We start from the raw sequence: 25422 nt of genomic DNA, 5'->3' as shown, positions 1-25422 counted from the left end.
GTTCAGTTTCACAGCTACCCAATGCACAGCCTGCGTAAAAATGACCACAGGGAAATTCTGAAGAGACAGACAGGCTTTTCTGCGTTTCTTTCTGATACACTTTCCTATCACTGCACTTCTTCCCAGGAGTAAAAGTTCACATGCAAAATTCCTTCTTAAAATAAACTCTCCTGCAATAAAATACAGAGGCGAAGCGCAGCGGTATAAAACAAGCATAGGAAGAGCGTTCATCGCATGGCTCCAGCTCAGCCGTCCACGTTCATTGCCTTGTGCAATCCCAAACCCGCCTGGCCTTCTTCCTTCCTCCCTGCCACCTTCCCTCTGCTTTGGGCACGGCAGCCCTCGGTGTAGTGCCTGCTACAAGTCTCGACCAAGTGCTGGAGCCTGCGGCAACGGTGTCAGCCACTCGGAAATAGCTGAAGTTATTTTTCTTCTATCAAATGGTCATTATCGTCCATTTGTTTGAAGTATCCAAGTGAGTCAGTGCAGAATATTCACGAATCTCTTATATTATTTATGCTTTATTTGGTGTTCCGGTCCTCCTTCAAGAAACATTCCTGCCGGAGATCAGGAAAACTGTAAAGTGACAAATTTCAGAGATTATGAATGACACACTACTTACCTATGCCACTTACCAAACCATTTGAAATAATAAATGTATTAGAAAAAAAAAAAAAAAAAAAGACAGAGTCATTATTTGTGAAGTTGAACAACTAAAAAAGTTGCCAATGTTACATTTACCAAATCATTTTTACATACTGCCACTACTCAGGGAATATATTGCTCGGAATAACCACTGGGAAGTTCTGCACGTGTGTTAGACTGAGTCCGAATGAAGAGATAATCTTACGTCCTCCAAAATACAACTCGTTTTTTCTGCTGTATTTTTACATCTTTGATCTTTATTGAATTAACTCCCTTGTTTGTTGTGGTGAAACGGAGGAATAAAGCAAGGCAGTCTGCCATTAGCTCCCGGTCGTGCAAGGCATACTGCAAACTCAAAGTGTTTAGCTGATTTTTGTTGTTCTTGGTGAGAACGTCACCAGAACATCCCAAAAATACAGGTCACAAAGCAGTCCATAGTAAAGAATTATGAAAGTTTCAGTTAAAGAAGGAGATAAAAAGGCACAAAACAGGATTAAAGTGCTGAACTGGGAGATTCATTAGGGCTGCAGACAGATAAGTATATTATAGCCCTGCAGAAATTATTTGGCTGGCAAATTAATTACACAGTATTACAATGGTTTTGTCTGCCCAGTTCAGCCCTCAGGAAGCAAGTACGAGTCTGCACGACTTAATAAAAGAAGCCTCGACTGGTCTTCAGCTCAATCAGAGATGAAAATTAACATTTTGGGATTTGGGCAAATAGGAGTTTTGTTGGAAAGCTCGGACAGACAGAGTAACACAATTATACAGGTTTACACAGATGGGAAAGCCAAACCGTCCCGACAGTGAAATGCTCCTGCTTTCCCTACAGACCTGGAATTCACGAAGCCAAGGCGGGAGCTGGTCTGGAAACCAACACAGCAGTCGCATTAGGACAGATCATTCAACAGGACACTTTAAATTTGTTCAGAGAACACCTGATTAAAATACTCTGTGAAATATTTTACCCCAACCCTGCAAAAATACACTACTGTTATTATTTCTTAAAGCATTGACTTACTCTCTCAATTTTATTCCACATTTGTGGAATAAATTCCACAAATTCCAGTTCTCACTCTGTCCCCAGCATGCAGAAAGATGATACATAAGAATTATTATTTTTCTGCCAGTTTGCTTGCTCGGTGTCATATTTTTAAGGAAGAGGTATTATGAGCTCTTGGAACAAATGTTCTTTTTCATTCCTGGAAAAGTTTTGGAAGCATGTATATCCCAATTGAAACATATCACCTTCTGGGGATAAGTATCACACGACATGCTCATTAGCCCAGTCTGAACCACGATACCATTACAAACACTAAGTAAGATCTTTTCTGATCGCGTGAAATTACACAGCAAGAAGGCAAGGCTCATACTCATCATCTTAACTCAAGCGTAACTCTTACGTCAGATTACTACAGAGCATCTCAGCTTCCAGTGCTCCATTTTCTCAAGGGAACCTCTTGCTCCTCCGTTCTTCATGTTCTTCAGGTTACACCTGGACTCCAAAACAGAGATGCTTTTTCAGACAAAAGGAAAATGTACATCTTTTGGAAATAAATAATTTTGAGATATTATAGGATGAGGTGTGTGGCCCTTTAAGCTGCTGCTTCTGCTCAGCGTCCCTGCTCCTAGACCTGGCACCAGCTGCGGTGGCTACCGAGAGCCTGGCAACACTTGCCCACCCGGCCTGACTGTGGCAGAGTTTGGGCGAGATGGCTCCTAGAGAGCACTGGTGGGCTGCTGGTTCGCTGGGAACCAGGAGGCACTATGTTTACAGCTCATTACCAGTATGTCAATAGGGGCCAGTTCCGTAGGTTTGCTTGCTGCAAAGTATGGGATAATTTAATAGGAATTTGACTGATATAAAAATTGACTTGGTTTTCCAATGATATCTTGTACTGGAATGTTGTGATCTGGAAACTAATGTATTTCTTCTTGCTTATCACATCAATATGGCCTAATTTTGTTGGCTTTTGTATTGAACAATTTGCAGAATATGCAATCCAGTTTTGAATTCTCTCTTTATGATACCTCTTATTATTAAAGCTTTCTCATCCAAAAAACAATATGTTTTTATTTACTAGTAATATTAACGGGATTCAATTTTTACCTCAGTTTTAATCTAGTCTTTCCATATTGAAGAACCATTTAGTTAAAACTGGAAAAGAAAAAAAAGTTTTTCCTCCACTCTGTGTGCAGGTTGAACTACAGTTTGGGTATTTTTATTTAATCCTACTCTTTTTCCAATGAGTGTTTATGACTTACTGTGTTTCAAATGCCGCAAAGATGACTACATTATTTATTGTGCATGATTACTTGCCTGTTTCTCTGTCATTATTTCATTGACTGGATATGGTGAGCGTACGCTTCGCCTACCGTCGGGTGCACGGCAGTGCTCTGTTTGCACTGAATTCCAGCAGAGCCTTGCCGAAAGAGAAGGAGCGCTGCAGGGAGGGCGAGAGGGGCTGAAGCTCTGATGCTGTCCACGATAAGTCATTGAGAGTTGGAAAACACGGGTCCTCCCAACGCGATTCTTGGATTTCGCTTTTTGTTGCGATGCCTGGAGGCCGGGAGAGGTGGCACGGCGGCCGCCTGCCTCGCCGGGCTGTGCGGGCAGGCACCCGGCAGCTCTGCGCCGGCGGAGGGCAGGCACGTGTGGGCAGATCCATCCCTGGGCTCTCGCAGCAGTTAGGGCTGGGAACGCCTCCAGGCACAGCCATAGAATCATGGAATTGGTTAGGTTGGAAAAGACCTTTAGAATCATCAAGTCCAGCAGTGTTAACCTAACACTGCTGAACCCTGTCCCTCAGCACCACATCTACACGTCTTTTCGGTACCTCCAGGGATGGTGACTCCACCACTTCCCTGGGCAGCCTGTTCCAATGCCTGACAACCCTTTCAGTGAAGAAATTTTTCCTAATATCCAATCTAAAACTCCCTTGGTGCAACTTGAAGCCATTTCCTCTTGTCCTATCGCTTGTTACTTGGGAGAAGAGACTGACTCCCAGCTCGCTACAACCTCCTTGCAGGTAGTTGTAGAGTGTAATAAGGTCTCCCCTGAGCCTCCTTTTCTCCGGGCTGGACACCTCCAGCTCCCTCAGCCGCTCCTCGTAAGACTTGTGCTCCAGACCCTTAACCGGCTTCGTTGTCCTCTGGACATGCTCCAGCACCTGCCTGTAGTGGGGGGACTGCATGGCAGGCACAGGGCACAGATGATACGTTCATCTCCGTGCACATGAGCCATACGGAATGCTTACATTAACAAACTGGAGCCCACATGCCCGCGCTGCAGACGCTGGCACCACAGACGCTGCCGTGCGTCTCGCTTTGCCAAAGGAGCTGTTTACTGCGCAACACGTGCCCAGCTCTAGCCGCTATTTACTCCCCACAAAAATGCTCCTCTGTTTTCTCCCGATTCTTGCAAGATGCCTGCAGCGGCTTTGGGAGCAGCGAGTGGCTGCCGTGCTGGGTCCTCCCCCGGAGCACGCTTCCGAAGGCGGCCGGAGGCTGCAGAGGAGCAGGAGGGTGCCCCCTTCCCGGCCAGCCTGACCCAGCGCTGCTCCCCATCAACATGGGGCTCCAAAACGTGGTGAAGAAAGAAGCCCTGGGCACAGAGCTGCACCTGCACCTCGGGCCCTGGGCAGAGCCCAGCGGGAGGGGAGGCAGCCAAGGGAGCGCAGCATCACGCCCCACGACTGGGAAACCACAAAGAAAGGCATCAGCATCGGTGCTGCCATGGGTAGGATGGCCAGAACCCCCGAAAGGCCAAGGTGGCACTTCAAAAATGTTATCTGAGAGCTCCTGTAACCCGCCACCACAGACATATCCAGAGCACAACCCCAGAGAACGCCCTGACGAGGAAGAATCTGTACAGGAGTAAAGCACGTTTCTTAGTGATGGTAAAAATAAGGTTCAGCTGATACTCTACGATGGCGTTTCAAAACTCATAATTAAAAAGCTGTCTTAACAATTTTGGTAAATCCTTTTCAGCTTAGACTTCCCTTTTTGAAGCATTGGAAATAATTAACTTCTTTAAACATAACTCCTTCATACTCTGTATTAAAATCAGGCATTTTAAGAAGCAAAATGATATTTTAACAACTATTCTCATAATTACAAACTGCATTCTCTACACAAGTCCTGTTTTCAATTAACACCCTGCATTAATGGGTTTATTCTCCCTACTATGTACCTCTAATGACAGCAACCATCGCACAAATAAGGAGTTTTGCAAATTCCTAAGTATCATGAGTTGTTTTTTCTTAATTTTCCCACTATTTTCTGACACCTGCAGTACAGTCTGAGCCTTTTACCCAGGAGATTACCAGAATTCTCATGAGATTTTCTCTCTGAACTGGTATGCTGGCATTTGTGGAGCCAGTTATAGAGGAAGGTCATCGTCACAGGAGTGGCTGGACCAACACACGACCTGGCAGCTCCGTTCTGACCTGCAGCCCACCCGGGCCCCACCTCAGCGGCCATCACACACCGTCTGTTGTCATCAGCACCTTCGGCAGTGAAAAAAGCTCGGGTAGCCCTGTTGCCAAAAAGGGACTGTGTTTTGTAACTCGGAGTTAGCTCGGAGCAAGGTTTGCAAAATGCAACTTGGTCACCTCTAGAAATTAAATGTGTGTTTTGCAAACCAGGACTTCACCCGGGCTGTCTGAGGAACCAGGGAGATGAAAACTGGGCATCCCAGAGGAAAGCCCCTCTCCTGGGCACACCCTTGGCGGAGGGGGACCCGGCTCAGGGTGCCTCAGGCAGAGCCCCTCACCAGCGTGGCAGCCCCGGACGGCCCGTGCCCGGGGGGTGCTGCCTGTGCCACAATTCCAGCCCCAGCTGCGTGGGGCCGGGGGAGGCGGCTGGCAGCCAGTGGGGCTGGCATACCCTGTCGCAGCTCTGCGAGAGCCGCACGCACGACTCGCCCACCCACTAGTCATGAGCACAACCGTCTTCAAAGATATTGTGTAAAACACTCAAATATCTCAGTTTCGGGAGGCTTAAAGACTCAATGGAAAATTATTTTCTTAAGACTTGAGTGAAGGGGAAGGATCGGGCCCCAGGACAGCACATGGCAGTCCTCAAGCACTGCAGCAGCACGAGTGAGGCCACACATGCCACGGCAGTGCCAAGGAGGCCATCAGCACCGCGGCAGTGCCCGAGAGGCCATCGGCACCACAGCAATGCCAGGGAGGCCATTGGCACCGCGGCAATGCCAGCAAGGCCATCGGCACTGCAGCAGTGCCAGGGAGGCCATGGGCACCGTGGCAGTGCCAGGGAGGCCATCATCACCACGACAGTGCCAACGAGGCCACTGGCACCGCCGCTCGCCTCCCCTGCGAACGCGGACCGCACATCCACGCTTCAAACCCGCGTGTCTTTATCCACAACTCTTTCAGCAAGCGAGGGGGCACGGCCACCCCCTGCGGCGATGAGTTCACCAGGCCAAATGCTTCACACCATGGGCAGCGAGTCCATCCCACAGTGAACCATTTGAGGGAGGTGCAGCAAACTGGTCCTCGTCAAGTTTGCAGAAATAGACTTGTGGCTACTCGGTCAAAGCAGACATTCCGCCGGCGTCGTGTTTCACATCTGCGATGCAGGATGGAAGAGAATGATGCCCTGGTGTCCCGAGAAACACCCTCTGGCACGGGCGGTTTTGGCATCCGTGGATGGAGTGGGGGTGATACTGAGGCCTGAGCAACCTCACGCTGTTGTTATGAGGTTCCAGTAATTAAAAACCTCTTGGAGGAAAAACACTTTTCGTGTGTCGAATGCCTTTCCTGGCTCCAGCTCTGAGCAGTGTCGGCCCCGGGCAGACCCAGAGGCACTTTTGGAGCTCACCACTGCCCCTCGGTGCACAAGGGTCCCTCGATGGCGGTGTCCATCTGGAAATGGGGTCAGCAGCACCTCCCGGTTCGGCCGGCTGCCGGAGAGGGCTGTGCTGGAATCCTGCCCCTTTTGCCAGCTTCTCTCAAGTTTTGTTTTCTGCAGTCAAATATGGCAGTGTCTTCCAGGGAATGCATTTCTGAGGACTGTATGAGGGGGAAGGATCTCAGGTATGTTGAGAAAAGTCCCCCCAAAACGAAAAAGGATTCCACTTAAAACAACAAACAGAATTTCTCTTAAAGAAAGTAGTTAATTGAACCAGATTCCTGCGTGTTTGTCAGTTAATTACCAAAATGTGGGGAAAACAATGTATAACTGTGCTATTTTAGAGTGACATAAATACATCACTCAAGTGACATTTTTAGGGAGGTTCCAGAGCTGGTGGAACAGCCTGGAGCCAGTCCCTGAGACAATTCCCAAACAAGCCAGGTGATGGCTAGTGTGGGCCCCGGCCACCTCCACCAGCACCGTAGCCAGACGTCGGCCTCCGGGACACTCCGCCACCCAGATTCCTCACGTGTTGCTAACAGGGGATTCTCCACTAAGGACTTGCACATGGGCAGAGGGAAAAGGTCCCCTTCGGGTGGGCAGCGCTTTGCTCGCTAACCAGCCGTGGCAACTGGAGGCAGATGTCTGCTGCTCCTGCTCCATCCACCAGCACGAGCTCCTGGCAACAGCCTTGGAAGGAAAACAAAAAACAAGGCAGCAAACAGTGAGAAAATAGGGGCTTGGGGTTCTTATGCTTTTAACTTATGCTTGCTCTTCCTGCAGGCAGTCCCTCGGGAGCAGTCCGGCAGCGCTCCCTGCAAAGAGCCAGCCCTTCCCGGCCACGTTCACGGTCTGGGCGTTGCTGGTCAACAACTCCTGTCCAGGTGGGTACCTGCAGTCCCCAGCGAGGCGCTAAATTGGGAGCGTTGGATCCATGTGCAGCTCCATGGCCTGCACACATACCTTCTGGGGGAAAAAAGTGTAATTGCATTTGTATATTCTACCAGAAGCAGAATGACTGGAAGAGACTGAATGGTGCAACTCTGCTCTCCTGCCGTCCCTTCCCTGGCTTGCTGATGAGATGGTGGTTGGTGGCTGCTGCTTCTTCCCGATCTTCCCAACACCTTCCCAGCGCCTTCCCAGTGCCTTCCCAGTGCCAGCAGAGGGGCCCATGCCATTCCTGGGACAAGCTTGAGGTTGTTTTGCTGTTATTCCAGCCTGGCTGGTATCCTCGTCAGATAACGGAACTTCAGAAGCGAGTCGCAGATGAGGAGCTATAACGGTCTCTGCAGCGTAGTTACTACTTTTGGCATTTTCAAACCTTTTAGGAAAACACTGCCAAGTTAAAAATCCATCTACGTATGCGTTATAGTATGTACGCGTGGGGGTGTGTGTTTAAGTACATGGATGTGTGGTTTATGTAAGAAAACTTTACAAGGCACTTAAAATAGTGGGTTTTCTGGAATCCGTTCCATCCCGAGGACGCTCGGCTGACATCACACCGCGACGCACCCCCCCTCGGGGCGGTGGGGAGCGGCTCCCGGGCCCCGGGCACGGCCGGACCTGCTTCATCCCGCACTGTGAGTTGGTGCCGGGGCGGGGGACGGGCTGCGGGCAGAGCCGCGGCGTTCCCGGGGCAGAACGGCCGCCACGGAGACAAACCGGCCGCCGCTGAACGTCGGGGCGCGCGTCGAAAACCCCCAAAGGAACCCAAACCTCCCCCCCAACCCAAATCTCCCCCGACCTCCCCCTCCCGGCCGGGCGCAGAGCGCTGACCCGCGGCGCCGGGGGGAGGCGGGGGGGTCCGGGGCCGCCCCCGCGCCGGCGTCAGCGCCCCCCCGCCGGCGGGGCCGGGCCGCTCCCGGCGGCGCTGCCGTCACGGGCCGCCGCGCTGACGGGCGCTGACGCGCTTGGCGGCGGCGGCAGCTGCGAGGGGGCGCGGCGGCCCCCGGCCCCCGGCTCCGGGCTCCGAGCTGCCGGCCGCGCCGGGGAGCGCGCTCCGCTCCGCGCCGGCGGCGGAGGCAGGTAGCGGCGGGGAGCGCGGCGGGGCGGAGCGGGAGCCCGCAGGGGCAGCGCCGGGAGGGCGTCCCGGGGCGGTGCGGGGCGGTGCGGGGCGCGGCGGCGCTGGGCGGCCCCCGGAACCGGGTCTGGGTTTGAACCGGGGCGCGGTTCCGCCAGCGGTTGCCGCGCAGCTGGATCGCCGGGGAGGGCAGATGTTGCTAACGGCAGCTTAAGCACGGATGGGCAGAGAGCATATGGAATGCAACACGTGCCATATGGTCCGTTTAGCCTTTCACCTCCAAGGATATCAATCAAATATATCCTGGGAAAAACGTAACGGCTCGGCGCAGGAAGACGAATGGTCGCGATTCCTGTTCCGTGAGCTGCGTGGCAGCGAGGTGACAAACGGATCTCGCTGCTGTTGGACGAAGGACGCGGCCGAACCGAGACACCTCGAACGCCATAAACATCTGTCTGCGTTCTGGGGCCTGGACAGCTGTCGGCGCAGGCAGGTGCTGGCGTGCGACCCGCCGTGCGTGCTTCCCGGTCATAACAGAGGGAAATACGGCTTTAGAGCCTTCCAGAGAATAATCACATGTTAATAAGAATGTAAGTGGAAGGAAACATTACTGTAATAAATACTTTATATCATCTGATACTACCTGCGCGACTGAGTTCAGGATGGAACTAAGAGCAGGAAGGAGAGGAGAACGACGCTCCTTTGGAAGTCTTCGTAAGCTATAAGGGGGATAACGGAGTGCTCATGAGACGCTCCTTTCACGGCCAAGTCCACACTCCGATGGCTCTGACTTCCCGTCGGGGCTCCGCCGCTGTCACAGCCGCTCGCTCGCGGTGCGGAAACCTGGCGGTTCTCTCGGGAACACGTATGCGGCACCTCGCTGACTGCTGCGGGGCAGGAGCCCTCGGCGTGTCCTGGAAGGGAGGTCAGTGGGCATGGCCACTGCAGCGAAGGTGCTGATCCTTAGCCCGACTGTGGTGGTGCCGGGGCCAGGTGGGCGGTAGTACAAGGCTCGTGCCCAATGTGCAGCCTGCCTCTTCCTCCAGTTGGGCTTGTGCTTGGGGACTTTGCACCTCATGTCAAGAAGTGCTAAAGAGAAATTGGACAAAAAGATGCTTTGGTCCACTTTCCCTCTGGAAGATGTTCACTGAAGTGGTGTAAACATCCTTCTGCAGCCTGTGTGCTCAGGGGACACGGTACTGCCTCCTTCACAGCCGCGTCCCTTGGCAGGGTGACGGGGCCTTGGCCTGATACAAGCAGTAGCAGCTGCTTGTACACATCGTGTCTTCAGTCGAGTAGCATTTTTTTTAAGTCTTCAACTTCTGCTCTGTCGAAGAGGAGGCAAAACTTCCCTCTCCCAAAACATCATCCTGAAACACTCACCCAGGTCAGACAGGGCACGTGCACGTGGCTCGAGCTTTGGAAGTGCCTTGGCGTAGGGAAGGGCCAGGGGCAGAATCTGTGTTGTCGGTGCAGCATCCTCTGCGTACGTGCCGCACAAACAGGCTCCCTGTTGTACAGGGGCGCCAGCCGAGTCTCGCTGGCCGGGAGAAGAGAAGGAGCAAACCCGTGACGCTGCCGCGGGACACCCGTCCGGGCGAGGAACCGGCGCCGGGGCTGCCCGTGCACAAAACAAACGGGCGCTTTGTGCGCAGTGAGTTCCTGCAGCACCGTGCCGCCCAGCGCTGCCCAACGCATCGCATAGTTCAGACTTTGTGCATCAATAAACGTCAGAGGTAGGTGTTTCGTGCAGTTGGGGATGTGTTGTGGGTGCCAGCCGCGGCGCTGACCATATCCGGCCGTGCCGGCCGCTGCCCTCGGCGCTGGCTGCGGCGGTGACCGTGTAGCCGGGGTGCACCAGCGTTTTCCAGTGAAAACTCTGTCGTGCTGGTTGCAACCCAGTCACGGTCTTTCTCCTAATAGACGTACAACTGCGGCTGCCACAAATCCGTTCCTGCGCTTCCTAATCTTAAACAAACACTGGAACTTTCCTTTCGAGCCTGGGAATTTGCTGCGCTCGCAGATGGGAACGACGTGGATTCCTGCGCTTTTGCTGACGATGGTGGTCTTGAAGCAGGCCTACACACAGGGGGTCCAAAATACGGCCTGGGGTCAGCTGCGGTGCGTCCTCCAGTGGAAGCTTTCTAATGAGCTGGAAAACCTCGTTAGTGGTGGGTGGAGCCGTTTGGGAGGGTGGATTTTTACTTTTTGGAGTATGCTTGGGGACAGTCCTTCTACATGGGCCCTTCGGGGCCAAAAGTGCTGGTGGTTCACCTTCACTGGGTGAACGTGTGCACGTGCCCGTGTGTATCTGTGCTTTTCCTCGGGGGAGGGAGAAGAAACGGGCACTGTGGATGGTAAAGGCAGGGGCGGTGCCCTGGGGTTCTCTCATCCTGCCGTTCCATGGGGTTCTCTCATCCTGCCATTCCGCGGGGTTGTCTCACCCTGCCATTCCATGTGTTTTTTTCATCCTGCTGTTCTGCTGCCGCATCTCCCGTGGGTGTGGGGGCTGTTGCAGCAGCCACCAAAACCTTTCCTAAGGGGACCTGGCCATCCCAGGGGCCTCTGGCCCATTAGTGCCAGCTGGTCTCCTTGTGCCCGGTGTCGGAGGGGCCTCCCGTCTTCTTCAACCACCACCGTTCTGTTTTTCAGGCGTTGCTTTCCTGGGGGAGCTTGGCCTGCCAAGTTAGCGACTGTGCCAGACTCCCACCGTGCACCGGTTTGGGGTTTCTGGGAGAAAGGAACGTGGAAACGAGGGAGAAGGGGCACTTCATTGCCAGCGTGTTGAGGGAAGAGCAATGGTTCTTTTTAATTACATGTGTTCTTCATGCTCGTGTATGTAGGCACCAAAATACAGCATTTTGCCACATGTGTAAAATTGTGTTTGCATTTATTTAATTTAGAGTTCTTTTTTAAAAGCATGTAGTCTTGAATGTTTGTGCTCCCTTTTTTTTCACATCGTTACTCTGATACTGCTTGATTAGCTCCCTCCCCAGTCATGATTGGTAATTAAAATAGGCATTAAAATTAGTCACTTAGCAATTTTGCTGTTCAATTGGCAATTAAATTACTTAATTGCAATTAAAGTCCTAATTTTAATTGGCAAAATGATAGATGTAGATTTAAGATAATATGTATAAATACTTTAATAAGTGTCTATATAAGGATTACTTAATTACTCAACTTCAAGTTTATGCTGTTAACTTTAGAACTTTTAAGTGAGTAATGAAATTTATATTACATCTATTCTAAGGATATGGTAATTAGATGTATTCCTCAGCCCTATCGGCGCCTTTGCAGGAAGTTTCTTCCGTCATGTTGAAACTATAGCCTGGATGAACCATTGTGATACGACTGATGCCGATCGGCACGCGACAGCTCCGCGGCGGGCATCCCGGGAGCCGAGGGGCCCCACGGGGCCCCGGCCCACCGAGCTGCTCCAGCGCCCTTCGGCTGAGCACGGCGAGGCGACACCGGAGCGGCGCATGGATACACGTGAACGCCGTTTGAAATCGTCTCTGCAGATCAGAGGCGTCTCACGGCGCTGTGTGATTTCTTTACTAATCTTCATCGTCGCATTTGCCGTTGGATAAATCTCAGTCGTTAACTCCGTAGGAGCAGGAGAACGTAAGCACGAGGTGGAAGTGATCTTTGTGGATGCGAGCGAGGCAGACAGTGGGAGGCAGTTTGTCTTGGGTGTTTGGGTTTTTACAGCGTCAGCTTAAAGGGAAAAGCGTTTTCAGAGTGAGAATGATGACTGACTGACAGCGGGAGAAACAGATTGGGAAGGAACGATCACAGCCTCGCGTAAACCGGTCATACTGAAGCACTTCTTAGGGTTTTTACGTAAGGCGAGGATTTTGTGTGGAAAACGTTGGCCGAAATTTCAGGTTTAAGGGTGCTTTTAGCCTGTCGCTCTGCACAGAGCAGCTCTTACAGAGTCGGACGTTCAGTACCTGCTCCCGGCCTTCACCGCATCTCGCGCGCTCCATCCGTCGAACTTTTCGGGAAAAGCCCCTGTGCGCGGAGGCCCCGCACTTGGTGCGGAACGGCAGCGCTCAGCCACCGCCGCTCGCTGCGGGACGGGACAGAACACGCGCTTACGTGGCTTCTGCCTTTTTTTTTGCAGGCCAGACCGCAGCAGAGGGTCCGGTGGGACGATCTGGGGTCGTCATCCACGTCCACCTGGAACCCACCACGGAGGAGGCTGAGCATCGCCCTCTCTCCGCAGCCTCTTCGGACCAGCTGCCCCACTGAAGTCCCACGCGCCGTCGCAGCGGATACTGGGTGGACCTGGAAAATTAACATTCCTGATGGGTTTTTAATAAGCGCAGTGCACTTAATTATACTAAACATATACTAAATTTATACTAAATCCATCCTCCCCCACACTTTCTCCGCACCGACCCACTGATGGAAACCGGAGGGGTCGGGCACGGGCGTTGCTGGGGGCAAGTGTGGAATAAATGAAATAAAACCGGCTGAACTTCCGCGTGGGCGCTGGAAACGGGGTGCGTTTTGCGCGGCTTGTAAGCAACGGACGCGGTCAATAAAAGGCGGAGCGGATGGACGGCTCTCGGCTCCGGTTGTCTAAAAAGAAGGGTTTTTTCCCCCAAAAAACAGGCGTGGATGGGGCGGTGGGCACCTCCCGGGCCCTCGGGGGCGCGGATCCGAGGGCGGTGGGCATCTCCCGGGCCCTCGGGGGCGCGGCTCCGCGCCCCCGAGGGCCCGGGAGCTGCCCACCGCCCCGGGAGCTCCCGTCGGGGCGCTCGCTATTTTTGGCGCGCCGCTTGGTTGCGTCAATGATGACGCAGGGTTGGGGGGGTTGGGAGACACGGAGCCGCCACGCCCCTTTCTCACTTTTTCCTTTTCGCCGGGTGGGTGACGCTCCCGCCCTCTATGCTAATGAGGCCACGCCCATCTCGCGCTTAAAGCCGCGCGTGGACCCGACGGGGGGGCGTTGGGGGGGGGGGGGGGGGTGGGCGACAGCAGCGTGGGCGCCCGTGGAAGGGTGCGGGGAGTGGGGTTGGGGGGGGATCTACTTTAAGGTGGGCGTGTCCCGGGGTGTGATGTCACCGTCGGAAATTTACCAAAGGGAGAGCTCGGCCAAGGAGGCGGGGAAAGGCCGGCCCCTCGACGGGCTGATTGGGCGGGCGGTGCTGACGCGCGGTGACGCGCGGGGGCTCGAGGTGCACGTTGGCTGTGGAATAGGGAGCCCACATAAACAAAGGCACATTGCGGGGAAGGGACACTCCGGCCGTCTGGCTCGTCGGGCGCGACGCTGCCGCCGCTCTCCCCCGCCGCACCTCCGACGTGTCCTGCCGCACCTCCGACGTGTCCCGCCGCGCCGCGTCCCGCCGGCACTTGGATGCATGCACGGGTCTCCGCTCTCCGGTGAGTGCCCACGCGCACCCCGCCTCTCCCCCCCCCCCCCCCATTCCCCCCCATCCCCACGCCGTGTTTCCACGCGCGAGGCGCGGAGGAAGGGAGGGGGGTGGGTGACGGCGGAGGTTTCCGCGCTCCCGTCCCGCCCGCTGCGCGCCCGTCGCACCCGCCGGGCTCGCGTGGGAACCGGGTGCCGCGGCGCGTCCGGCGCTTCTCCAGCTCGTGGAGGCGCCGCGGGGGTCCCGCTGCCCGGGGTGGGACGGGACGGGACGGGCCGCTCGTGGACGCGTGTCACCTGTGGTGATGCCCGGCTGAGTCTCGGGGCTGCGGTTCCTGCGCGGGCTGGGTCCCCCCGGGCCGGCTGTCACCCGCGCCCGGCTCGGGCGGCGGCTCGCGGTCCCGCGGGGGGCCGAGACCCCCGGGAGGGGGAAACCCGCACCTTGCCCGCTCTCCCCGGAGACGCGTCTCTCGCCTCACCGGTGGAGACGGAAAAACGAACCGGCTTCTCCCGGCTAAAAGCCGCGGCGCGAAGCCGGTCGGTTGTGCGGGAGCCGGGTGACAGCCGCCCGCGGAAAGTTTTCCTCGCGATTCAAAAAAAAAAAAAAAAAGCACCCCAAACCCAAACGCAGCTCCTCGGGGGGCTCTCGGGGTGCCGGGGTGACCCGGCCCTGCCCCGGCACCGCTCCCGCACCTCCGCGGAGCGCAGCGCCGGGCCGCGGGCAGGGTCCGCCGGGGTCGGCGCTCCCGTCGCTCCGCCGCTGCCGCCGATCCCGGGGCAGCCGAAAGAGCCGGGCTGTGTGTCTGTGTTTCAGCCAGCGCGCTGGGCAGGCTGGAGTCCTCCTCCGTGTGCTAAAACCGCGGAAACTTTGCTCTCCGCTGACCTCCGACACTGTCCGCCTTCAGCTCCCCCGAACACGCCTCTCACTCGGCTGAAGGTTTGTGCGCTTCGTTCCTGCGGCTCCGCGGCGCGGCAGCCCCGCAGCCCCAGCGGGGCCGGGGCAGGGAGGGCTCCGCCGCCGGGCTCCGCCGCTCGCCCCCGCCTCCCCCCCCGCGCCCCGACCCCACGCCGGCCGGGGCAGCGCGGTGCCCGGCGGGAGCGGCGCGGAGCGGCGCGGAGGGAGCGCGGTTGTGCGGTCCGAGTCTACATGACCCTGTTTCGTTTCCAGCCATGCCCTGTGTTCAGGCTCAGTATGGGTCCTCGCCTCAAGGAGCCAGCCCGGCCTCCCAGAGCTACAGTTACCACTCTTCGGGAGAATACAGCTCCGATTTCTTAACTCCAGAGTTTGTCAAGTTTAGCATGGACCTCACCAACACTGAAATCACTGCCACCACTTCTCTCCCCAGCTTCAGTACCTTTATGGACAACTACAACACAAGCTACGACGTGAAGCCACCTTGCTTGTACCAAATGCCCCTGTCCGGACAGCAGTCCTCCATTAAGGTGGAAGACATTCAGATGCACGGCTACCAGCAGCACAGCCACCTCCCCCCCCAGTCAGAGGAGATGATGTCCCACTCAGGCTCCGTCTACTACAAGCCCTCGTCGCCCCCGACCCCCTCCACGCCCGGCTTCCAGGTGCAGCACGGCCCCATGTGGGACGACCCCGGCTCCCTTCACAACTTCCACCCCAACTACGTGGCCACCACGCACATGATCGAGCAGCGCAAAACGCCCGTCTCCCGCCTCTCCCTCTTCTCCTTCAAGCAGTCGCCCCCCGGCACCCCCGTCTCCAGCTGCCAGATGCGCTTCGACGGGCCCCTCCACGTCCCCATGAACCCCGAGCCGGCCGGGGCCCACCACGCCGTGGACGGGCAGGCCTTCGCCGTCCCCAACCCCATCCGCAAGCAGCCCTCCATGGCCTTCCCGGGGCTGCAGCTGGGCCACGCTCCGCAGCTGCTGGACAGCCAGGTGCCCTCGCCGCCCTCCCGGGGCTCCCCCTCCAACGAGGGGCTCTGCGCCGTCTGCGGGGACAACGCTGCCTGCCAGCACTACGGCGTGCGCACCTGCGAGGGCTGCAAGGGCTTCTTCAAGGTGAGTGGGCAGCGGGCAGGGCGGCGGGCAGCGGGCAGGGCGGCGGGGGGGACCCGCCGGGGCGAGGAGCCGCTTCCCCCTTTAGATGGAAATTGGTTAGGACAGAGAACCGTGTCTGAGCTAACCAAGTGGAACAGAATTCCCTCTGGTAAAATTAAGTGATCTCTTTATTTCACCATCCTGATTGAATAATCTTATCATTTTAAATAGAGAAGGTCTCCAAGGAATGTAAATAATATGAATGCCCACGGATTTGTATTTACCGAGCGTCTCCTTCCCTCCTCTTGGCATATAAAACACAGCCAGGAGCTGCGGGGTTAGCTCAAATGTTAACGCTATCAATTTTCTCCTGTTAAATGCCCCGGAAAAAAAAAAAAAGGAAAAGAATAAAAAAAAAAGGGGGAAAGAAAAAAAAAGGGAAAAGAAAGAAAAAAGAAAAGAAAAAAAGAAAAGGGAAAAGAAAAAAGGGAAAAGAAAAAAAAAGAAAAGGGGGAAAGAAAATAAAAGAGTCGTGGCGATGGCGGCGGCCGGGGAGCGGGGCCCGGGGCCCGGCCGCTGACCGCTCGCCCCGTGCCCCCCGCAGCGCACGGTGCAGAAGAACGCCAAGTACGTCTGCCTGGCCAACAAGAACTGCCCGGTGGACAAGCGCCGCCGCAACCGCTGCCAGTACTGCCGCTTCCAGAAGTGCCTGGCCGTCGGCATGGTCAAGGAGGGTGAGTCCGCGGGGCCGCCGCATCCCGCCGCATCCCGCCGCATCCCGCCGCGCCGGGCGGAGCGGAGCGGAGCGGGGGTCTGAGCGCCGTCTCTCTTGCAGTGGTGCGCACAGACAGCCTAAAAGGCCGGAGGGGTCGTTTGCCATCCAAACCGAAGAGCCCCCAGGAGCCCTCTCCCCCCTCTCCCCCGGTGAGTCTGATCAGTGCGCTGGTGAGAGCCCATGTCGACTCCAACCCGGCTATGACCAGCCTGGACTATTCCAGGGTAAGCTGGACCGAGCTCGCGTAGGGACCGCGCTGCGCCCGCCGCCCGCCCGCCGCCCGCCCGGGGAGGGGGGGCAGCCGGCCCCGCTGCCGAGCTGCCGGCACCGGCGGCCGGGGCGGAGAGGCGAGCCGGGGCCGCGCCGCCCTTCCCCGCCCCCGCAGCGGCCCTCCGGGGGCCGCAGGGGGCCGACGGCCGGGCCGAGCGGCCGGGGGCTGCGTCCGGCGCCGCGCCGGCCGCCCCGGGATCGGGCCGCGCAGAAACCGCCCTCCGCGCACGGAGAGCGGCGACCTGGTAGCGCCGTCCCTGATTGAATTAATTGCCCCGGAACATCTAATTTCCTCACTGGTCAGAGAGAGGTTTAATTGTTATGAAAACCTGGCTCCCCGACTAGAAGCGGGGTAGCAATTTCACGGGTTATATACTTTAGAGAACCTCATTAAGTGCTTTTTAAAATGAATTTCCAGTTCCAGGCTAACCCCGACTACCAGATGAGCGGAGACGACACTCAGCACATCCAGCAGTTCTATGATCTCTTGACCGGCTCCATGGAGATCATCCGAGGATGGGCAGAAAAAATTCCCGGCTTCACCGATCTCCCTAAAACCGACCAGGACCTGCTCTTTGAATCCGCCTTCCTGGAGCTCTTTGTGCTGCGGCTGGCGTACAGGTAAGCGGCCCGGATCCGAGGGGGGAACTTCTGGGCGATTATGAAACCAGATCCTTTCAAGGTCCACTGATCTGCGTTTTATTAACTCCTCGGTAATTAGGTGCCTCTTAAATCCTTCATTTATTGCTCCTCAAGTAATTAGTTGTTTAGCTTTTCTCCCCCCATCTTCTCTTTTTTAATCTTCCTTTCCCTTTCTTTTTCTTTTTTGTCTTTCTCTCTTTTTCCTCTTTCTCTCTTTCTTCTCGACTTAATTTTTCTTTCTTTCTCTCCTTCTCTGTCTTTTTCTTTTCCTCCTTTCTCCCCGCTTTCTCTTTTTTTCATCTTTTGTCCTTTTTTCCCCCCTTCTCTTTCTCTCCTTTTCTTTCTTTCTCTCTTCCCACCTGATTTTTTCTCTTTCTTTCTCCTTCATTCATCCGTTCATTTTTGGGGTTGTCATATTCCTTCCAGGTCAAACCCAGTGGAGGGCAAGCTTATCTTCTGCAACGGGGTGGTCCTGCACCGGTTGCAGTGCGTCCGTGGCTTTGGGGAGTGGATCGATTCCATTGTTGAATTTTCCTCCAACTTGCAAAACATGAACATCGATATCTCTGCCTTCTCTTGCATCGCTGCCCTGGCTATGGTCACAGGTGAGTGTGCCCTCCTTCCCGCTCGGCCCCGCCGGGCAGCCCCTCTCCCCTTCCGCCTGCCTCCTGCTCCGTCCCGCACCTCTAACGTCCCGTGCCCTTCTCTTTCGCAGAGAGGCACGGGCTTAAGGAACCCAAGAGGGTGGAAGAACTTCAGAACAAGATTGTAAATTGTCTCAAAGACCATGTGACTTTTAATAACGGGGGGCTGAATCGCCCCAACTATTTGTCCAAACTCTTGGGGAAGCTCCCCGAACTCCGCACGCTTTGCACGCAGGGGCTGCAGCGCATTTTCTACCTGAAACTGGAAGATTTGGTGCCACCACCAGCAATAATCGACAAACTTTTTCTGGACACTTTACCTTTTTAAGACGCTTCCCGTGCACTTCCACTGAACCGAAGAGAAACTTCGCCTGTCTGACGGGGAATTCGCCTGGGCCCAGAGCAGCACCCCTGGGTGCCAGCTCCCCACCCAAACCAGTGTTGCCAACCTCCTACAGGCAGAACGTCAATGGGCATTTTGGCTCTGGGGCATCATGGATGCAGATCATGGACTACACAAATACCATGGTATAAACTTTTTATTATCAGCTTATAAATGAATTTGTTATTAAGGACTTCTGATTAAAAAGATGGACACATCTGGCAACGCCAGGTGCGCAGCTAAGACTCATACGGTGACAGACGAAGCGTTAAGGTGACCCACAAGTCTCACCCTCCTAAAGACTAAAGTTTTCTGCTGTAAAAGAAAGCTGTAATATATACGAAACCTAAATGTTGCGTGGGTGGCATGTCATTAAAGAAGGCGAAGGCTTGTAAATTTGTCAGATGCGGTTTGGCTTTTTAAAAATTATTCCGTGCCTATTTATGAAGAAATATGGAGAACGATTCTAGAAAAAAGATAAATTAAAATAAAAGCTAAACGTTTAGCAAAAAAAAAAAAAAAAAAAAAAAAAAAAGAGGGGAAATAAAAGGAGAATAAAGAGAAAGAAAAAGAATTCTGTCCGTACCAGGAAAGCATGACGATTCTAGGGTGATGATGTTATAGGCACTTGCTATTTCAGTAATGTCTATATTCTATAAATAGTATTTCAGACACTATGTAGTCTGTTAGCTTTTATAAAGACTGGTAGTTATCTAAGCTTCAAACATTTTCTCAATTGTAAAATAGGTGGGCACAAGTATTACACAACCCGAAATCCTCCCCAAAGGGACACATAGTGTTTGTAAACACCGTCCGACATTCCTTGTTTGTAAGTGTTGTATGTACTGTTGATGTTGATTAAAAAAGGAGTTTATATCTTGATTATTTTGTTGTCTAAAGCTAAACAAATCTTGCATGCAGCAGCTTTTGACTGTTTCCAGAGTGCTTATAATATACATAACTCCCTGGAAATTACTGAGCACTTTGAATTTTTGGTTTGTTTCGTTACGTTTTTTGTTGTGTTTTTTTTTTTTTTTTTTTTTAATGTCTAAAATTGTCGGTTAATATATTACTTTACGTTCGAGTAATATTTTTAATATTGCCATATCCTGTAGTATTTTTCTTTGTATATTCCCAGTATGGCACATGATGCAAGTCACTGCCTTTTTTTTTCTATGGTGTATGACAGTTAGAAACGCTGATTATTTTTTTTTAATTATTATTATTGTCGTTGTTTTTTTTTTTTTTTGCCTCCTGATAACTCTTTCTTTGAGAAAGACAATTTTAATGTTTACAACAATAAAAAGACGTAAACGAATAGAATTTCGTCTTCTTTCTGTCCGAGCGAGAAGCACGGCCGCCAGCCCCCGTTGCCCTTAGAGGACAATAAGCCTCTGCCACTCTAGTAATAAACCGCAAAGGAGGATGGATGGGGCAGTTTCCTTTCAGTAACGGGAGCGGCAGGACTCGCCGGCTCTGCGGGAGGAAGAGGAGGATATCCTCATGCTCCAAGGTTGGTCCATCCCCGGGGGTGCTCGCCCGACGGCAACGGGCTGCGGTCGTCCGACCGCAGCCCGTTGCCGTCGGGCGAGCACCCCCGGCTCGTTGCGGGAGCCGCCGGGCGAGCCCCGGCGCTGCGGTTGATGGATGAAAAACACTCTCTAGGGTTCGTTAAGGGGAGGGATTTTGGGCTTGGGGAGGGAAAACGAGTCGTTATGGAGGAAGGAACGTCGGTCCGACCGCCGCGGCAATTAACGGGGCCGGGAGCGGGGGTCGGGCAGCGCCTAAGCGGGGCTGAGCCGGGTCTAGAGCCGGTGTCGCCACGGGGCTGAAGTCGTTTGGACTTTAAGCTTTAGGTGAAGGCTCCACCTGCGCGCGTTTTCTCCCAGAACCAGGCTGTTTTCCCCACTTTCCTCAGCGTCTTTTGCGGCAACTTTTCTAACGCGCTTAATCCCCCGCACCTGGGCGCGGAGCAGCAGCCCTCTTACAGCTGGCTTAATGTTACACCTGGCTTCATTTCCCTCCAAGCGCTCCCATCGTCCCGGGTTCTTCCGTCCACCCCGGGACGCGCTTCTGCCGCGGCTGCGGCTCGGGCAGCGCCCGCGGAGCCGCTCCCGGAGCCGCCGGGATCCGCCGCCGGCCCGGGCGGGCGTGGGGAGGATGCGCAGGAGGTAACGTTTCCCGGTGCCAGGGCTCGCTTGTCTCAAGGGCCATCGTTGCCCCTCGGCAGACGGGGTGGGGGGAGGGAGCCGGGGGCTGCGGGAACGTCTGAGCTGCCCGAGATTGGAGTCCGCCGCTTTCCTGGGTCTGCAGACCCCCAGGAGGGAAGGGAAGACAGAAAAGCATTGTACAGAGACGTTTAGAAAAATACTTGGAGTGGGAGCTCGACACTGAACATGGAGCTGAAGGAGTAATTTTTAAGTGGTAGTGTCAATGGGAGGATGTGGTAAAAGATTTTTCTTCTGTAGGCATGCAGTATTTTGGATTAGGAACTGTCCTAATTGTTTTAGCTCCTTGCTGATTATGGAATTTGTTACTGCTTTTTCTGCTTGGCTTGTGGGAGAAGGCAAACAAAACCCACTCTGTTTTATTCCATCAGGATTTCCTTTTTTGTAGTTCGTTATCAGGCCGCTGGGCTGATTTCAGCCTAACTTTTTTGCTCACACAATTGCTCCATCTTCTACAGAGTTACTCCTTCAATGAACTGATGTGTAACAATGGCATGTTTGCTTTATTTATCTAAAAGTCACATTTTTATTTCCAGTGAAGCCCACACCATTACTTGTGGACTGTCTCATCGTCCCCCCCCCCCAAGAGCCGGACACCTTTCTTGTCCTGATGTGGAAGGACGGGCAGGTTGTGCTGAGGCACAATTTTCCAAAACGTGCTAGAGTTTACAAAACTGCCAAACAAACTGGGGGGTGAATTCAGGTCAGGTGTTTGCTCCTACAGGATGTAGTATTCCACTCGTGACATTTAACAGAAGCTTCGTTTGTCCGAGGGCCTGGGCAACTTAACGTGTGTGTTACTCTTCGCGTTCCGTAACGCTGTGCTCGTCCGCAGTAATTCCGATATAATTCACCATCGGTGACTTAGGGACGAGACAGTGTCACGACGGATTCCGAAACCGCCTTTCCTGCTCATAGTGCTGGGAAGATGAATTACCGCAGGCACGAGACCCGCGTAGGAGCTTTATTAGTTTTGGAATGCAATCAGCAACACTTGCTTCCTTAGTCCTCTACCTAATTATCCTCATTGCATATGTCACATACATAGAGAGCAGCCAGAAGGAGTTTGTGTCTAGGGTAGTCGGAGCTGGAAAATTCGTGTTTTATGTGGTTTTACCCTTCTGACTTTTCTGTAGCGGCAGAAATCCCTGCCCTGCCTGCGAACATAAAAGCACTTGGGATGCACCTGTAGCTGATTTTTTATGTATAAGTAAACCCGCCGCTGCATAATCTGCACTTGCTGCAACGTTAGCCCTAAGTAACCTTTACAGCTGGTTGTGGTGCGGAGGGAGATGTTGGTATTCATGAATGTTTTGACATATTTGACATTTTCTATATGGTGTGCTCTTTCCCTGTTTTCTGATTTCCTCCTATCTTTGCTCCCCTATTTGAGTAGCAAACAGTAGCGGTTGCCGGACTGCTGTGGTCTGGGTTGGTCTGGAGGCAGAAGGGTGGATCTGCAGAGAAACTTAAGCTTTGTGGTTTGTTTTCTTTTGGTTTTATATTTTTACTTTATTTCAAAGTATGTGTCTAGGTAAATAACGGGATTATTGCATTTTAATGTGGTGCAACTATGACCAGAAGAGCTCATTTTGACGAAACAGATGATTTGTGCTCCCTTTCAAAAGCAGCACGTCTGGTATACAGATGTGTGAAAATCTGAAGGCGAGGGATTTCTGCGTAACTAGAACTTAATGTAGATGCAATATAAATGTATTAGGCTTATTACAGCACTAGCAAGGCAGCCCTACTTAATTCAGCAAGGTGATTTGTGATTGCTTGAGTTTCCAATGCAATGTTTTCTGCGAGATGGAGAACGTGCCCGGCTACTGAATGACTGATGATAAAATTAATTTTGGATAAATGTGAACAATACGTTTAGCTGAATAGGCCTCATGCCTATTCTGATGATTTCTGATTTTTATCCACATCTATCTACAGTATTCTGTACAAAACCAAAGCTCGTTAGTAAATTTGGGACCTTCACTAAGACAAGACGACGTCTGTAACGCCAGTCGGGTGTTTTGGGCACTTGATGTTTTTCTCCTCAGCTCCCTCTTTTATGACCGAGTGGCTTTTGGAACGTAGCAAGAGTTTAATACAGATGAATTTTTCTCTTTAGGAGAAATGATACTTGAGCAACTTTTGCAGGTAGAGACGCAGCTTTTTCCCCGTAACCTCCCTTGGTGGGGCTGGAGCCTCGTTGCTCTGCTTCCCAGCAGCGGTGGTGATCGCGGCTGGTTTTCGGCAGGCAGGGGTGGCTGCTGTGTGTGCTGGGTTAATGCTCTCAATCGCAGCACTTCAGGTTTGGTGATGGAAGTAACGGCTTTGATAGGACAAATCTGCTCTACAGCACCGGCAAAACCAGCTTTTACTGATTGCTGCACATCTTACTAAAGGCATAGGGGCTCGCACGTGTTAATAAACACTAAATAACGTTGCTCAGCTAATTTTTCTTGACTAACTTGGTTTTTTACAAAGAGACATGAATCCAAAATTTTAATTATTCCATCATTTTAATGTTCTGTGCAAATTACACAGTATACTACAACAACCCGGTCAGAACTGCAGACAATAAACCAGAGCCGTAATACGGTTGTAAAATAAACGGCAAAAAGTCTTTTCTGTGTGTTCCCGTTCTCCAACAAAACTTGTAGAAATAGTTGGGGTTTGTGGTCGTTGGATCTTGAGAAAGGGCCGATGTTTCATTCCTGAAGCAGCTGCTGGAGGGGCGATTTGGTGATCGTGTGCGTCGGGTGGTGGGGTGAGATGCCAGTGACGCACGTGCGGTGCCTGGCGAGGAAAGGCCGGGCCCGCGTCCGTGCCACGGCGCTCTCGAGCGGTTCAGGTATGGACCTGAAAACAGGAAACCCTCCAGGTTCTTCATAAAGAAATAAAGCGAAGCGACAAGCTCTGGAGCAAAACTTGAAAGGCCAACAACGAGGGGCTGCGTGGCGGGAGGAGCGAGCGGATGGAGCCCCTCTGGGAACGTTCTGACTCCGGGGAGGGGATGTCACCGTGAGCCGGGGATGGGCTCAGGTCACGGCGTGGGGAGCGGAGCCACGGCCAAACCAGGATGGGTCTGTTCTTTCCATCAGAAGCAGTATCTCAATTTCCACTCCGTTGCACCCGGTCCGTGTTCGGAAGGCAGAGTGCAGCCACGATGTTTGATGAACCACTCATGGCGGGGTGGGTGGGTGGAGGTGCCAGGTCCCAGCTGACCCCCCTGCATGGGGCTGTCAGAAGGACCACGGCTGTGGCCAGGCCCGCTCCGGGCATCGTGGTGGGTGCTCCCAGTGCTGGTACCTGTGGCTGCTGAATGCTCTCCTGGGAAACCACGAGCAGGAGCATTCCGAAAGAAGAGGTGCCACCTGTGAACCCCTCTCCGCGAGGGAGCAGGGTGCCGGGCGGCTCTGGGGGACATGCGTGACCGCGTCCCTGCGGAGCTCTGCGGGAAGGTTCCATGGGTGATCCGGCACCTCTGGCATGCAGCGATCGCTCTTCTTTAACGCCGACGTGGCTAATTCCGTGGGATTGCTTCTAAATGTTATTCTCCTTAAGACTGCCCCCGAGTTCGAGCGGGTTGACATTTTTTTGTCCCAGATATTTCTCCTGTTTTTATCTCCGCGTACTCCCTGTCAGCCGCTGCGACAGCTCCTGGCCGCCGGGTGGAGGGCAGGTGAGCCACTTGCCCTGGCAGCCATGCCAAGGTTGCTGTGCTGCCCGAGGGTGCCAGGGTGGGTGCACCCCGCTCCGTGCCCCCTCCCCGGGCTGGACACAGCTCAGCTGGTGGGGCTGGAGGCAATGAAAGGCCCTTCTGCCTGCACCCAGCCCGACGTCGGGGATGGCTTCCCAACTCACGGGCTGCCCAGTGTCCCCACAAACTCAGTTGTTTTTACGTTGTCTCTTTCCAGTTCTAAAAGTCCTGGATGTAAGCAGCCGTGCCATCGTTAAGTCGGGTCATTTTGCTTCAGAGCCCTTTGAGTAGTTCAGTTTTGATGATTTTACTCTCCTGTTACAAGGAATTGCAAACACAGAAGCGTAAAAGCAGGAACCTGCGGAGTCCACGGGAGCAGAACCTGCTGCTCCTGCAAGCAGGGCTTTTGTGTGAAGCTGTTTGGTGCAGGCTCGGGACTATCGTGTTCTCAAAACACAGCAGCTGCAACTCGGCATTTTGAGAAGCTGAGTGACTAGGTGCTATAATGTGCTTTTTTCTGTTTTATGGTAAAATTGGGTATTTCCCTGGAGGATGTGTCCAAATAAAATGGATACGACTCTTGAGTAGTGACATGGCTTCCACTACCTGGCTATGAATTTTGCTTTACAAGAGGAGTCTGATTTTACAAGCCTTGGGCACCTGGGTATGCTGGCATTAATAAACCGCTGAAACTAAGGGCTTGTTAGTACAGCATCATACCATTTCATATCTATATATAAAAAACATAAATATTAGAGGATCCCAAGGAATAAAAATCCCAAATCATGTATTTATGATATTTATAGCAAGAGCAATCTACTGTGTAACTAAGAGCAAAAGCAAGGG

General features: G+C 53.5%; 1 protein-coding gene across 5 annotated transcripts; it reads left to right on the top strand.

The window, feature by feature from the left end:
• The first annotated feature begins 15095 nt into the window (after positions 1 to 15095).
• On the top strand, positions 15096 to 18783 carry NR4A2 (nuclear receptor subfamily 4 group A member 2). Of its 5 annotated transcripts, none has more exons than XM_086615297.1 (6): positions 15096 to 15959; positions 16543 to 16672; positions 16774 to 16862; positions 17402 to 17600; positions 18102 to 18230; positions 18341 to 18783. In XM_086615297.1, the coding sequence occupies exons 1-6, from the start codon at positions 15096 to 15098 to the stop codon at positions 18595 to 18597; spliced, it is 1668 nt and encodes a 555-aa protein (XP_086471423.1). In that variant the 3' UTR covers positions 18598 to 18783. The 5 variants fall into 5 exon arrangements, with proteins under 5 accessions (XP_086471423.1, XP_086471422.1, XP_086471420.1 ...); XM_086615296.1 differs by having other exon boundaries at positions 17402 to 17604; positions 18052 to 18230; XM_086615294.1 differs by having other exon boundaries at positions 16774 to 16937.
• The last annotated feature ends 6639 nt before the right edge of the window (positions 18784 to 25422 follow it).

This window comes from Tauraco erythrolophus, chromosome 8 (genome assembly GCF_009769465.1).
Source record: "Tauraco erythrolophus isolate bTauEry1 chromosome 8, bTauEry1.pri, whole genome shotgun sequence".
Classification (NCBI taxonomy): domain Eukaryota; kingdom Metazoa; phylum Chordata; class Aves; order Musophagiformes; family Musophagidae; genus Tauraco; species Tauraco erythrolophus.
This window is presented reverse-complemented; position numbering and strand designations above follow the sequence as displayed.